The sequence below is a fragment of the Gossypium hirsutum genome, chromosome D13 (genome assembly GCF_007990345.1).
Source record: "Gossypium hirsutum isolate 1008001.06 chromosome D13, Gossypium_hirsutum_v2.1, whole genome shotgun sequence".
Taxonomy (NCBI): domain Eukaryota; kingdom Viridiplantae; phylum Streptophyta; class Magnoliopsida; order Malvales; family Malvaceae; genus Gossypium; species Gossypium hirsutum.
Window position 1 is genome coordinate 49,400,263 of NC_053449.1, and position 14,592 is coordinate 49,414,854.

The following is a 14,592-nucleotide window of genomic DNA, read 5'->3' on the forward strand; positions in this document are numbered from 1 at the left end:
CAACAAGAACAGAAGTAGTTGTTAATGCATTCCAAACAAAGAGAAATTATAGCTTATTTTGTACTTTTATACCCCAGTACCTAGAACAAGTTGTCTGCAATTGAATCTCACCCTTCAATCAACAATCATTATGTCCAAGATCTAACCTTGGATTCTTCACATGTTTGGTCAATCATTTGCCTATGTCTCAAGCAAGCCTCTAGCAATCATTTTTTTTCTCTGGATAATGTTTGAAAAATAATCCATCAAAATATGTAGTAAAGCTTTGATTTGAGGCACGGTATCTGAGAGGCAATGGTCAAGAAAAACACAGGTATACATTGTATAAATCACAAGTTATCGATCTAAGAAGTTGAAGACAAAATGGAAAAACATGTTTCTTACAATTTCCATTTCAAGAACTTGTTTTACAACACTTCTCTGTAAGAAAATAATACATATACCAGTTCCACATTAGTACAAACACCAAAGTTAATACAATGACTGATTTGCAGCCGAAGGTAGTTTGTACGCCAGTTAACAAGATCAGCTCAGACAGTAAACCAATATTTATATATATAGGGAGAGAGAGAGAACAAGACATTTTCAGAATAATATTTCTACTTCTCTTTTACCAGCCAAAAAGATGGAAAAAAGAAATACTGTTCATGTTTTATTGCTTGTCACCTTCATTGTTAACAGATTTATGGACCTGTTAGTATTCTTCCCATGGTCTGTGAATATGCATAAGAATGATTTAGTGGTGTAATGTCAACAGTGCGACCTTCACTCGGAGCTTCTCTAGATCCATACTGGTTCATGCCACCATTAGGAACACCATAGTATGCTGTCATTGGAGTCACTTGATGTAGTTTGAAACTAGAACCACCAGTCTGATGGTGGCTTTGGAGCAGTTCAGAATGCAATTGCTGATGCTCGTTCGAACTATTCTCGGGAGCAGGGCTAATCCCAACACCAAGATCAAGGCTAATGGCATCATTTTCTTCTGATCTAATCCTTGATAGTGCATTTACAGTTACTGGTCCGGCTATATCATGGCTACTGGTCTTTGCAGTAGGTACATCATGATTGTGTTTTCCCTCATACGTGGTTATAACTGCTTTCGGATCATGAGACGCCCTCTCAATGTGTTTTCTAACAGGGCAACCAGCACTTGTGCACTTATAATAACTCCTACATAAAAAGTAAGGAGAAAATATAATATGATCAAATAATGTAATAGACCAAAATCAAAGAATTCGGTCAACAGTATCATAAACTGTATAGAAGATCCTAAAGTATGTGCCTCTAAGTCTGCAAGAATTGGACCTATAAGCAAAACAACAAAATACAAATATCGCTTAGCATAAACAGAATTGAAGATCCATACATATATCCATTGTCTTCTCTAATTTATGACGAAGCACTTCGGAATTTTGCGCCGACCAATATACTGTTTTAAGAACTATATGTCGAAAAATGACTTTATTAAATGGTAAGATTTGCAATTTATAACATTCTAATTCTATCATATTTCATTTAATGATACATACCTAGGATTAGGATTTCCTCTCACTACTTTTTGCCCATACTTGCGCCATCGATACCCATCATCAAGGATATCAACTTCACTCAAAGTCTGTACAACAACACGTGGTTCCCGGATAGGCTTCACCACAGGAATGATATCAATCCCCCCATCCATCTTCCTGCTCATATTCGATAATATCACTTAGCAAGCAGACAAACCACAGAGTAAAAAGTTAAACCTTCTTGTGAACAATAACAATACCTTCGCTTTGAGAAAGGATCATCATCATCAACATCATCCACATTATCATCATTAGCTGTGACCGGAGATGAATCTGCTGTATTATTTGGTTCAATACTATGAGCCATCTGGCCATACATGTTGGATGACTTGTCTAAAACGGGGAAAAATGAAAGATTAAACTTAAGATGTAATCAACATATAGAAAAACTAAATGCGTAGCTTTTCTTACCATCTCTACCAGTCAAAGGTGGCACCTTGTCAAATCTTTCCTCTTGTACAGACATGGTATTTCCAGAAGAATACCGGCGGCTAGGTTGAGGTTTAGGATGATCATGTGTACCTTTGTATATTATTTCCGTAATCTGTCCATCATGAGATCGCTCAAATAGCTTTTTCACTTCACAATTAGGATGTGTACATTTGTAATAACTGCGTGGAAATTCACTTCCTTTAACATGTTTCTGTCCATACTTTCTCCAGTTGTATCCATCATCTGATATCGTGGATGAGCCACTTACTCTATGATCAGTCTGCCCTGACTGCATCCCACTATTTGAGTTCCCACTCTGGTTTAATTCGTCTACATCGACTTCAACAGGAGCACTAGCCACAGAAGTAGCTGTATGAAATGGTACCGAGAGACTCAACTCATTTGAGGAGCCTGCCATCTCGCTCTTAACCAAAGCTGATGAATTATATGATATAGTCTGGTATTGACCTTGGATCTGCAGAGATTGTTCGCTTCTAAGATGGTTTAAATCTGCAGGTGCCTTGAATAAGCAAAAACCTTTAGACAAGGATGATATAAACCATACAAGCAGCAGGCCATAATGAACATTGATAACGATGTCAATAATGAAAAATCAAGATAAAGAAGAGATAATAGGATGCTAATTTTAGGTGTTCTCACTAGCTACCTAAAACATTAGTTCCCAATGGCACAAGAAATCAGGATTCTAGATGACCACCTAACCAAACAACTATGGCTATATAGAAATATGAAATGATTGCCCATTAACTACAGGGGGCAACGAAACAAGAAAGGAAATTACCAGATTTGATCTAGGATGGGGTCTAAACTCAAAGCAGCTTGGATTTCTTTCATCAAAAGCATTAGAACATGCAGCAGTCACTGAATATGTACTAGAATTAACAGAGCCATGCACTGCCTGAGGCTTAATGAGAGAACCAGTAGTCGGTGAAGGCTCTGCCTGGAAGAACAAAAAGCAAACAACAAATTACTCAGTGTAGTTCTACAAAACTACTTCACTTTCATTCACCGACAAACAACAACTGATAAATTTCCAGTTACTATTCTCATGATCATGAACAAGTATATAAAGCTCAAATTAAGCTATTGATCTAAGATTAAACAAATTAATGCCGATATGATTACTTAGTTCCAAAGAGAACTTAAGAAGAAGATTCCAAAACAAAGCAAATAAAGGTGAGTAAAAGCAAAATTCTTTCAATAAATATTCATGTACTTCCAGTAAACCCTACACTTGATGTGGAAAACAAGTTTGTAAAACCTCCAACCGATCTCCTCAATTGGTTTATGCAGCCACCCTTACGTGATCTACAACCCCTTCAAGAAGCCTCCTTTATACCAGAAAAAGAAAACCGACCATTGAGTCACAGGCAATCATGTCACTTCCCTTCAACTTGACTCACCAACTTTATATTTTCCACCCATTCATTTCATTGCCTCCTTTCATTGCACCACACATTAAACAAAAACCAATCCTTTGATCCAAATCAAACAATTTCCTTTAAACAAGCATCAATCCATTCATTTCATCGTCAGCATCTATTCTATATTCTTACATTACAAAAACGGGAAAATTCTCTAGAACGTCCTCACCTATACAACCAGTTCAACCACTGAAAATGTAAAAAGCCACGATTCCCACGACCAATAGAGGAAGATTCATTATGTAAAAAAAAACAGCAGTATTTAAAAAAAAAAGTTCAATCAAGATTTATACTTACAAAAAAACATATATAGATATATAAAGAAAAGCTTTATTCCTCCTTCCACAATATACAAATCCATGGACATTAAGTTGCCATATCTCATAATTTATCTGATGATTGCAATATCAAAGCATCGGAATCTTTTTATTCTTTTCTTTTAAGGTCCCCAATAACATCAACCACTTCAAATATAAAATCAAGCATTTTAAAGAACACCCCCACAGCCCCCCAAAAAAAAGAGCACATTAAGTAACCTGTTTTTTTTTTGCTTAAGCATCTCTTTAGCTTAAAATAAATCCAATAACTTCATTCAAAAACCTAACCAACCAAACAGAAAAAAAAAATCCCCACTAAAAGGCTACTCCAAAAGATAAAAAATCAAAACTTCGAAGCTCACATTGTTAATTTCCTCAGTCAATTAAAAAAGGAATCTTGGGTTTTTTATTTAAGAAAAATAAAAAGAAAAGAAATTAAATTTACCAGTGAATTTTTATAAAGTAGCCAGTTTTTCCTCTATTTTCTCAGGAAACAAACACAACCCAAAACCGATCCAACCCCAAAAAGACATAAAAAAAAGGAGGTCTAACCTTAACATCTGAAAGAAGAACAGGAGACTCCAAGAAAGAAGAAGGACTAAGCCTAGGTGGAATCGTAATACAAGCCGACCTTGAGATCGGTAGCTTAGCCGGAGCCACCAGCTTGTAGCGAGCTCCACTAGAAGCAGCTGAAGCCGATAGATCGTGCTGAGTAGCAGAAGCAGCAGCTGAAGAAGAAGCTAATATTTGCTCCTCCATTGTCAAAGAGGAAAACAAGGCAGCGAAAGAAAAAGAGTCAAAATGGATTTGATTTTTATGTCAATTAGAAGGGGAAAAAAAGGAGGGAGGGGGTATATAAGTAAATTAAGTTTTTACATTTTTTTTTTGAGTTGTCTTTAATTAAAAATTAAAGCTTCGATGATTGTCACAAGAGCGCAACAGAGTTTGACATTAATTTCTTATATAGGATACATTTGTAATTTCATACATATTTAATTTATTTAAATTCAAAATTGTTTATTAATGAAAAAACTGTCTCGTAAAATTTAACTATTAATTTATATCTATATTTTATTTAAAATTTTAATTGAATTGACATTAGGAGCCAATTACATAGCAATTCAGTAAAAAAATTATTAAAAAATTATATATAAATTAAGTTATATTATTATATTTATAATGGTGTATATTTTATAAAATCATAAAATGCAATTTAAAAATAAAAAAACCTACCCTCTTACATATAGTCTTTTCAATAAAAAAATGTTTACTTTTTTTATTTACATATGAAAAATTATTTTTTTTAATTCTTTATAAAAAATATTTTTCTATTTTTTTTGTACTTTTCATCCTTATAGTAGATGGGAGTTGTAGAATAGGATTTGAACCTATATTAAATTAATATCTGATAAAAACTTTTAATCATTTCTTTACGAGTCAAGACTCTTTGTAGTAGATATACTTTAAGACTTATTAAAATAAACAAATAAAAACTAACAACCTACTAATATATTACTTAATTATTAAAATTATTTTACTGTTAAAAATGAAGTATTTGGTATACTGATAATATATATTTTTATTTTATAAGTAGCCTTCAAAAATTGTCATGTGTCTATTTTTTAAAATATTTATTTTTAATATTTTACTACACTTTATAAAAGACTTGTCAACCCCTAATATAATGACAATGTGTCAAATATTATTTCTTATTAAAAAGAAATAATTGGATGATATCATTTCATTAAAATTAAAGTTATTCAAAAAATAAATTTAACGAAGACGTGTTGATGAATGAATAAACCCTACTATATTAATTGACAAATGCTAAAGCCACTATCTTTAACAAAATTTGAAGTGAAAATATGAGAGCATAAAATGTGAAACAAGTGACATTAAAAGAAAATTACTAAATTGGTTAAACTATATTAATCAAACCCCAAATCTAACAAAGATCTAACCTCTCCCAATTAGGTTTCTTTTCCCCTTTTCTTCAAGCTCTATAATTTAATGTAAAAACCTTCTAAAATTAGAGATAACTTGCAACTCCTTTAATAATAGTGGGAAAAAATTGAGCTTCAAAATGGAATTCTTCTTTACCTTTTTAATACATCTAAATCTATTTGATAATTATTTATATTAGGCTCTTAGATAAGCCATGAGCAAAAGACAACCTTTTTAACTATAACACTAAGTTGATATTTTGAAAATTTATCAAAGACAACTTTTTTTTATAAAAAAATTATGTTTTTTAAAAATATATATTATAAATATTGAAATTTAACTTCAAATTTTATTTAAATATCACAATTACAAATTACGGCATATATCAATAGCATCTAGATGTTTTCCGAAATACATTTCTTCTTTTAAATGATGTTGTTGCTTGTAATAAAATACAACATTACTATAAAAACATTATAAAGGACATATAATTATTATCATGGGGACCAAAGTAAGAATTCGGTGACATTGTCTCAAAAAGGTTAAAACTGAGCATTATTGTAAGTACCGAATAGACTTTTGTTTCTGCAAAAGCTTATCAGCATTCATGATTATAGCTTGAATCATTGTAGAATGAGACAAAGGAATTTGAGTAAAATGCATAAAGCTTAAAAAAAATATTAAAAAAGGAATCCTAAATTATCTCATTTTTCTTAAATAAATCCTTATACATTTATAGTTCTAGTATTATACCCAAATAAGTCATCTATCCTAAAATTGATGTATATTAATAGTTTATTTCAATATAAAGCTAAATTTAAATAAGAATATTTGGGATTACTGAGTACTGTGGAAAACCAGACAAAAGGAACATGAATGTCAGCATTAAACATGAAAAGAAGACAGGAGAGCCTCCCTTGAAGTGTTTATAGTGGAGAAGTTTCATAAATGAACAATGTTGTCTCAGAGAGGAACAAATATATTAATCAGCTTCAATATTAATCACCTAGGCTAGGACTGTAAAAGCCCTGATGTTGAGCAAAATAACCAGTTATCAGACATTCCCATATGGTCAGCATTAAATGGTAAATATAGAGAGGACAGGCTGACTCAGTGATGAAAAGAAACAAAGCCGGATGGGCTAACCTCCTATGGTTAACCACATTGCTAGAACGGCTAATAGTTTAAACCCGAGGCGGGCGGGGTGAGGTAAGCACATGTATTTGCATCAGTACAACCAAAAAATGATTTCCAAATCCAAGCAATCTTGTCTTGTTTTATTTCATATAAACAAGATTAAGTGTGCTACAGTTTTCTAGATTGAAAATGAAAACTAAACCATAATTTACATAAATCTTCTGATGACGAGTTAGCAAAATTATCAATAAATGAAGCCTCAACCTGTCAAGAATAGTCGGTCAACAAATATAAGAAATATCCTAGTAATGCCAAGCCACAAGCTACTTTGGATGGTAAGATGGATGGAATTGTGGTGGAAAACCATATGCACCGTAAGTAGGCAGCCTATCATAATTATATAAATGAGATGCAGAGGAGTTTGGATTCACAGGGAAACCCATAGGTGCTCCTGCCAAACCATACATTGCAGCTGATGGGCCGGCATAAGGATTAACTGCAGTGGGACCTGGGAAGCCAAAAGGAATGGGTGATGAGCTCAAATATGCAGCAGAATGATCCAGCAATAAACCAGGTGGCTGGAATGGAGCAACTGCAGAAGTTGAACCAGCAGCACTCAATAAGGGTGCTGCGTGAACAACACTAGCAGTTGTTTTAGGACGCTTGTTGCCACTCTGTTGCTGCTTTCCAGGTGCCTGCTTCTTCTTCTTCTTCGCCTGCTGAGCCATCGGCTGACTGGCCTGCAGCTGCTGAGGCTTGGGTGCAGCAGGTGTTGCAGGGGGTTTTCTGTTTGCCAGCTGCTTCTCAAGCTGGTCAATACGTTTCTGAAGGGGCTCCCGTGAATATTGAGTTTCTAGCTTGTGCTCTTCAATTATTTTAATGACAGATTTCAAGGCACCGATTTCTTTACTAGCAGCCTCATTCTGCATGAGGAAATGTAATTAGTATAAAATAAAATAAAAATCGAATACTCAAAACTCATACTTGGAAAGGTTTGTAGGAAATGAAAGTTTACCTGTGACTTGAGAGTATTCTTACCATTCTGGCATACTTGCTGAGCAAGCTTCTTTGTCTCATTCAGATACTCTTCCAAAAGAGGCACAGGTGAGAATTTTTCTGCTAGCCCAAACTCAAATATAAATCTCACAGCAAGCAACTGTTTGCCACTATCTAAAAGTTTTTGAATCAAATCTGCAACACATAAGGTAAGGCTGTTTCATCAGAAGCTACTAGTATGAGGGAGAGAGATTTATAAAACTCAAATGGGGCAGAAAATTATGTAAATTCTGGAAAAAATATGATCAATGACCCTGTATTACAACTTGAGCTGATTATTGAATAAGAGAACAATATACTACACAATTACACATGCACACCATGATTTGATGGAACAAGATCTACCCATGAAACTAATTTTCATCTTTTAGGAAGGCACTGTGTTTATTATGTGTTTCACTTGCTTCTTGCTGGTGACTACTGACTAAACCATTCTAACCATAAACCTTTTAATCAATGTGAGTCTTCTATCAAAATAAGATATAATTTCTTTCTAATATAGCGAAAAAGTACCATAATTTCCTAAGCAATTGCATCAAAATTTAAGGCATCAATGACAAAAGATCACACAACTCCCTAGAATTTCAAAGTTCTATGTTTCCAATATGATGCAGGAATTAGAAGACTGAAATTCATCTAACCAATAACCAATCACCGGTATGCGGTAAGAGAACTTTAAATTCACATAAATGATGGAAAAAGAAGCATAAAACCAACCAAAAAAAAGCCTAAGTGATTGTAAAAAGAATCAAATCCAACCAAGAAACCAATAGTGACACCGCGAATAATATACCTTAAACAGATAGACATATCCAGGCTTGACATATCAACCCATACATGAAAACTCCAAATCATAAAAGCTCTATCACACCTGATAATCTATATCAAGCATTCATGATAAAACACTCAGCCGCGGACCAATTAACGAAATTTATATGCACATAAAACATGGGAAACAAGCAAAATACTCAACCCTAAAATCAAATGCACAAGATAAGCATTGCATTCAATCAAGAAACTAATGATCTTACCATGAACTTTCTCCCCTAAACCAATTGACCTGCACAACATGGTAGCTTGACGAAATTTAGCAATGGTAAAGAAGTAACCAACAAGCTCCTCTTTATCAAACATAGCTCCCAAACTATAAGTTGCCACTAAATGCAAAAACGCCGATGTCTCCAAAGAGTTATCTTTGCGCAACCTAACCTTGCCTTTCCACTCTAAAGCTAACTTCTTTGCTCTCTCCCTCACTTCTTCACTGAAACTTAAACCAGTTTCCATTAACTGCTCCAATAAAACCACACAAACCCTCCTTAATCCGAGCAATTCAGGGTCTTTCTCACCTTTAGAATGCAAATTCTCAGCGTAAAACCCCTCCATTGCATCCAAAACCATTGCCCCAGGGTCCGCAGCACTCTGCAGTGCATCGGGAAGCTCCATTCGGATAGCTTCCCGCTCTTTTACGTGGTCGTTTATGTATTTCCTCAACCCCTTGCCCTCCATTCTCTCACAAAATTCCTTCAGTTCTGGTCGAGTCACCACCGAGTCAATGTTGCCTGACGGCGGAACCGAACCATCGGACTGCACGCTCAACGAATTTGAAGACGATGGTTTATCACTATCCAACGGTAAAAGATGAGTTAATGGCTGATTAACCACCGAGTCAACTGGGTCTTGTTCGGTTAACGGGTGTGGAGCAGATGGGTCTCCCTGTTTAGAGGCGAGTGGTTGAGTGGGGACGTGATCAATTGGGTTGTGAATGGCTTCGCGAGACAGGAGGATGCGGAAGCGTTGAGTGACGGAATTTTGAAGAGCGGTGAAGTGAGAGTCGAGGTCGGACCAGGAGATAGAGAAAGAAGAGAGGCGCTGAGAGTTGGCTTGGAGATCATCGAACGCTCTCTTGAGTTCGTCCTTTTTGACGTCAATGAGTTTGATTGCCGATTCAATACTACTCAGCGACGGCGTCGCCGAGAGATTTTCCGATGACATTCCTTTTGGTTTTGGAGAGATCAACTACTGAATTGTTAAAATTCTGGACTAATTTTTTTTAAATCCCTAACAAATAAATAGCAGAAGAAAAAAAACAAATGCATACCATCATCGAAATTTTTTTTTAAAATGAATTGAGTTTCATTTTGGGCCGGGCTTTATATAAAATATTAGGGCATTTTACCAAAAAAAGTCATTTTTTTAAAAAATAACTGAAATGGGCCTATTATTTAATTATTTATTGGAATAGTTCATTTTCCGGTAAATCGCGTCTACGTCAGTGCGATGTCAGGGGGCGCGCCAGGAAATCGCTACCACGTCAGCAACTCGCACTGACGTGGTAGCGATTTCCTGGGCCACGTAGCGCGTCCCAGGGGACGCGATTTTGTCATTTTTCCCACGTTAGGTTTTTCGGCTTTTAGGGCTTAGGTTTCAGGCTTTTTAGGGTTTTTAGGTCTTGGAAGAAATAATTTCGAGTTGACGTTTCTGAGCAAATAGTATAAAATCGCTTCTAACAGGATGCTATTTGAGAAGAATTTGTGAAATCGCACCCTTGTGGACGCGCTTTTGCTACAGTAGCTCATGGAAGAAATAATTTTTTTTGACGTTTTTGAGCAAATAGTATAAAATCGCTTCTAGTAGGATGCTACTTGAGAAGAATTTGTAAAATCGCGCCTTCGTGGACACGCTTTTGCTACAGTCGGTCATGGAAGAAATTTTTTTTTTGACATTTCTGAGCAAATAGTATAAAATCGCTTCTAGCAGAATGCTATTTGAGAAGAATTTGTGAAAATCGCACCCTCGTGGACGCGCTTTTGCTACAGTAGCATGTTTGGGCTGAGGCTATAAATTAGGCAGAAAATGTTCTCAGAATGCATAAGTCACAGCAGAAACAATTTAGAGAGGCTAAGAAGGTTAGAGTTTCAAATATGAGTGAATGTATTAGTGTTATTATTTACTACAATGGTGAGATTTGCCACACCGAGAATGGTGTTGTTTTTTTGTCGGAGAATACGGTGTGACTGGTTTTTAACCAGAACATAGATTTGACAGAACTTTGTAAAAGAATTAGGCGTAAAATTTTCGGAACGACGCCAATGAAAGTTCTGTCTATCACGTATCAATTTTGTTCTTCTGTTGATCCGGTGACATATGACTCGTTCGACATAAAAGGTGCTCGTAGCTTGGAGGCAATGGTGCAGAGTCATCTTGCTAGTGGAGCACCTTAAACTGAGTTATATGTACAATTTACATCGCCAACTGATGTACTTGCGACCGGTGTTCGAGATGTATACACGAACCCTGGCTGACACTCGGTTAGCAGGTTACAAAATACGGAACAACCCATGTTCGGTAGCGGTGTCGAATGCACATCCCCCGCAAGACACTCTGTAGGTGGATGAGACATGTACGTCGATGGCTCGACATTTGATGCTGGAAATACGTACTGGGGAACGGCATCAAGTTCTAGTGGGTGGCAATCTACATCCAATTGGGGACGTTATCAAATGCCCAGAAGAAGGGACGACGTACTCCCTACGACGTCAACCAGTGAGGGGACCTCGTACGCTACAGATAATTATGGGTTAGAAATGACTCCGATGTGGATCCACCTCGAGAGCCCGGGCTAAATGGTGCAGAAGTTGGCTTATTTTCTGAATCAGGGCCTATTCCAACAGAAACTGAAGATGCTGAAAGGAGTTCAGATGAAGAAGAAAATCCAAGATTCAGAGCATACTCACCTCCAGCCCACATGCATAATGTCGATCTATCTACAGATGATGCGTTAGAGTTTCCAGATCTACTACACCGATTGCGTGATCGTACAAGTTCGGGGGTAGATTCCGGTGAATTTGAAGTTGGTAATCAGTTTACCAACAAGGATAGTTTATTGGTGCTTTGAAACAACATAGCATCAAAAACAGCATTAACTACCACGTCGTTAAATCCAAATCTGATAAGTTTGAGGCGAAGTGTGCGGTCCAAGACGGCACATGTTCATGGAAAATCTATGCCTCGTTAAGGAAAAGGACAGGGTTGTGGGAGATTAAAAAGTACAAAGGTCCACATACATGTGCTGCAGGTATAGTATTGACAGTTTCTGAATAATACTTTTATTATGCAATGTTGCATTATTTAATGTACTCGGTTTATAGGTGTTTCACAAGATCATCCCAAGATGGATTCAGCTATATTAGCTAGCTTGATACTGCCTACGGTAAAAGCAGATCCCAAGACTTCAGTGCCGGTGTTAATTGCCAATATCCGTAGCCAAATGGGGTACACGCCCTCTTACCGTAAGGCTTGGATAGCTAAGCAAAAGGCGTTGGAGAAGATGCATAGTGGGTGGGATGCCTCATATAATGAAATATGGCAGTGGTGTCAGGTGCTAGAGAGATACGTTTCAGGTGCCATCACGGACCTTGAAACGGAACATGCGTACTACAACAGCCCATTGTTACGTGGATGCCAAGTGTTCAAACGCCTGTTTTGGACCTTTAAGCAATGTCGAGACGCATTTCTATACTGTAAGTCATTGGTACAAATTGACGGTACCTTTATGTTCGGTAGGTATACTCATCGGCTATTGCTTGCAGTGGCACAAGATGGCGGTGGGAGAATTCTTCCAATTGCATTTGCAATAACACCGGGGGAGTCGTCTGATGACTGGGATTTCTTTCTCTCTAGGTTAAGGAGGCATGTGTGCCCCCAACCTGATATCTGTGATATTTCAGATCGGGGCGCTGGTATACTAGCTGTATTTGATCGACAGGGAAGCTTATGGCAGCACACACACCATAGATATTGCCTAAGACACGTTGCTTCGAACTACTACAGGCAATATCCATCTAAGAGCGAACGACGACAAGTGACCAACATGGGTATTTAGTCTATATCTGTGTTATTTCGTTTGTCAATTTGAATTAGTTTTATTGGTAGAAGTGGTATAAATTATTTGCTATGATCTTATATTTACAGGGTATGAAATAAATAAAGATCGTTTTCATGAGATGTTGGCAATTTTACGTTCAATTAACGGAGAAGGGGCAGACTACCTTTATAACATACGTTTCGAACAGTGGGCACAATCATACGACGGCGGCCTACGATATGGCCATATGACGTCGAACCTGGCTGAATGCATCAATTTTGTTCTTAAAGGAATGCGCCATCTACCGATAACATCAGTTGTGCGAGAGATATATTTTTGTTTGGCGGCGCTATTTCCAAAACGAGCAGTAAGTTATGCAGGCCAGATGCAGGGAGGACATGTATGGTGCAGTAAGGTAGTTTAAGAAATTAACAAGGCCAAGGCGAGGGCAAACACCATGCACATAGTGTGTCACGATTGAGACAATTTATGGTTTCGCGTGACAGAGTTTGACAGACCGCACCAAGGTGTTGTTGGCGGGCAATATCGTGTACACTTGCGAAATAGGACTTGTGACTTTGGGATGTTTGATGCACTTCGTTATCCATGCGCGCATGTTATTGCAGCTTGTCAGAATCTCCGTCTGGATCCGATGAGTTATGTGGACGAAGTGTACAAATTAGAAAACATGTACAACGTCTGGAGACACATTTTCCCACCGGTCCCAGATGAACCGTAAGTGGCCACCCGTATCTCTTACTCCTTTTAAGCTGTTACCAGATAGAGAATTACGTCGCAAACCAAATGTTCGACCTTGCTCGACTAGAATACGTAACAATATGGATATCTGAGAAATAGCCAGTCAAACGAAGTTGTGCGGATGGTGTAGGAATCTAGACCATACAAGTCGATCATACCCTAATCGTAATAGTTGAATGTAATTATAAAAAAATTAAGTTTGTGAAATTATTAATTGATAAATTGTATTTATGGTTAGTAAAAATTATCAAATTATATAAAATTATTAATTGTTAGTACCAGTCAAAACATTTTTCCAAATCTAACATTATGTGAATGTAAAATTATTAATTGATAAATTGTATTAATGATTAGTAAAATTATCAAATTATATAAAATTATTAATTGTTAGTACCAGGAAAAAACATTTTTCCAAATCTAACATTATGTGAAAGTAAAATTATTAATTAGGTTAGGGTTTTTAATTTAATTAGGTTAGAGTTTTTAAGTTTAGGGTTTAGGGTTTTAAATTAAATTAGGTTAGGGTTTTTAAGTTTAGGGTTTAAGATTTTTAATTAGGTCAGTGTTTTTAAGTTAATTAGGGTTTTTAAGTTAATTAGGGTTTAGGGTTTTTAAGTTAAGGGGTTAGGGTTTTTAAGTTTAGGGTTTAAGATTTTTAATTAAATTAGGTTAGGGTTTTTAATTTAATTAGGTCAGGGTTTTTAAGTTAATTAGGGTTTAAGGTTTTTAAGTTAAGGGGTTAGGGTTTTTAAGTTTAGGGTTTAGGGTTTTTAATTAAATTAGGTTAGGGTTTTTAAGTTAATTAGGTTAGGGTTTTTAAGTTAAGGGGGTTAGGGTTTTTAATTTAATTAGGTTAGGGTTTTTAATTTAATTAGGTTAGAATTTTTAAGTTAAGGGGGCTAGGGTTTTTAAGTTTAGGGTTTAGGGTTTTTAATTTAATTAGGTTAAGGTTTTTAATTAAATTAGGTTAGGGTTTTTAATTTAATTAGGTTAGGGTTTTTAAGTTTAGGGTTTAGGGTTTTTAATTAAATTAGGTTAGGATTTAGGGTTTTTAATTAAATTAGATT

At 36.0% G+C, this 14,592-nt stretch overlaps 2 protein-coding genes across 2 annotated transcripts; both read right to left on the reverse strand.

Moving 5' to 3' along the window:
- Positions 1 to 364: 364 nt before the first annotated feature.
- LOC107920301 (probable WRKY transcription factor 20) lies at positions 365 to 4,552 on the reverse strand. Its single transcript, NM_001327172.2, has 6 exons — positions 4,318 to 4,552; positions 2,806 to 2,964; positions 1,983 to 2,523; positions 1,772 to 1,904; positions 1,533 to 1,688; positions 365 to 1,173 (listed from the first exon to the last, which is right to left on the reverse strand). Exons 1-6 carry the CDS (start codon positions 4,522 to 4,524, stop codon positions 684 to 686), a joined length of 1,686 nt encoding a protein of 561 aa, NP_001314101.2. The 5' UTR covers positions 4,525 to 4,552; the 3' UTR covers positions 365 to 683.
- Positions 4,553 to 6,957: 2,405 nt separating this feature from the next.
- On the reverse strand, positions 6,958 to 9,989 carry LOC107920541 (FRIGIDA-like protein 1). Its single transcript, XM_016850293.2, has 3 exons — positions 8,934 to 9,989; positions 7,862 to 8,037; positions 6,958 to 7,769 (listed from the first exon to the last, which is right to left on the reverse strand). The coding sequence occupies exons 1-3, from the start codon at positions 9,892 to 9,894 to the stop codon at positions 7,170 to 7,172; spliced, it is 1,737 nt and encodes a 578-aa protein (XP_016705782.2). The 5' UTR covers positions 9,895 to 9,989; the 3' UTR covers positions 6,958 to 7,169.
- Between the last annotated feature and the right edge of the window lie 4,603 nt (positions 9,990 to 14,592).

What these genes read in the sequence shown, in the direction of transcription:
- LOC107920301 (NM_001327172.2), bottom strand. Translation starts at nt 4,524, where the DNA reads ATGGAGGAGCAAATATTAGCTTCTTCTTCAGCTGCTGCTTCTGCTACT. An exon ending in TTCTTCTTTCAGATGTTAAG is followed by an intron (nt 2,965 to 4,317) that starts GTTAGACCTCCT and finishes TTGTTCTTCCAG; the next exon opens with GCAGAGCCTTCACCGACTAC. An exon ending in GATCCTTTCTCAAAGCGAAG is followed by an intron (nt 1,689 to 1,771) that starts GTATTGTTATTG and finishes GAATATGAGCAG; the next exon opens with GAAGATGGATGGGGGGATTG.
- LOC107920541 (XM_016850293.2), bottom strand. Translation starts at nt 9,894, where the DNA reads ATGTCATCGGAAAATCTCTCGGCGACGCCGTCGCTGAGTAGTATTGAA. An exon ending in TTTAGGGGAGAAAGTTCATG is followed by an intron (nt 8,038 to 8,933) that starts GTAAGATCATTA and finishes TATGTGTTGCAG; the next exon opens with ATTTGATTCAAAAACTTTTA. An exon ending in AGAATACTCTCAAGTCACAG is followed by an intron (nt 7,770 to 7,861) that starts GTAAACTTTCAT and finishes TTCCTCATGCAG; the next exon opens with AATGAGGCTGCTAGTAAAGA.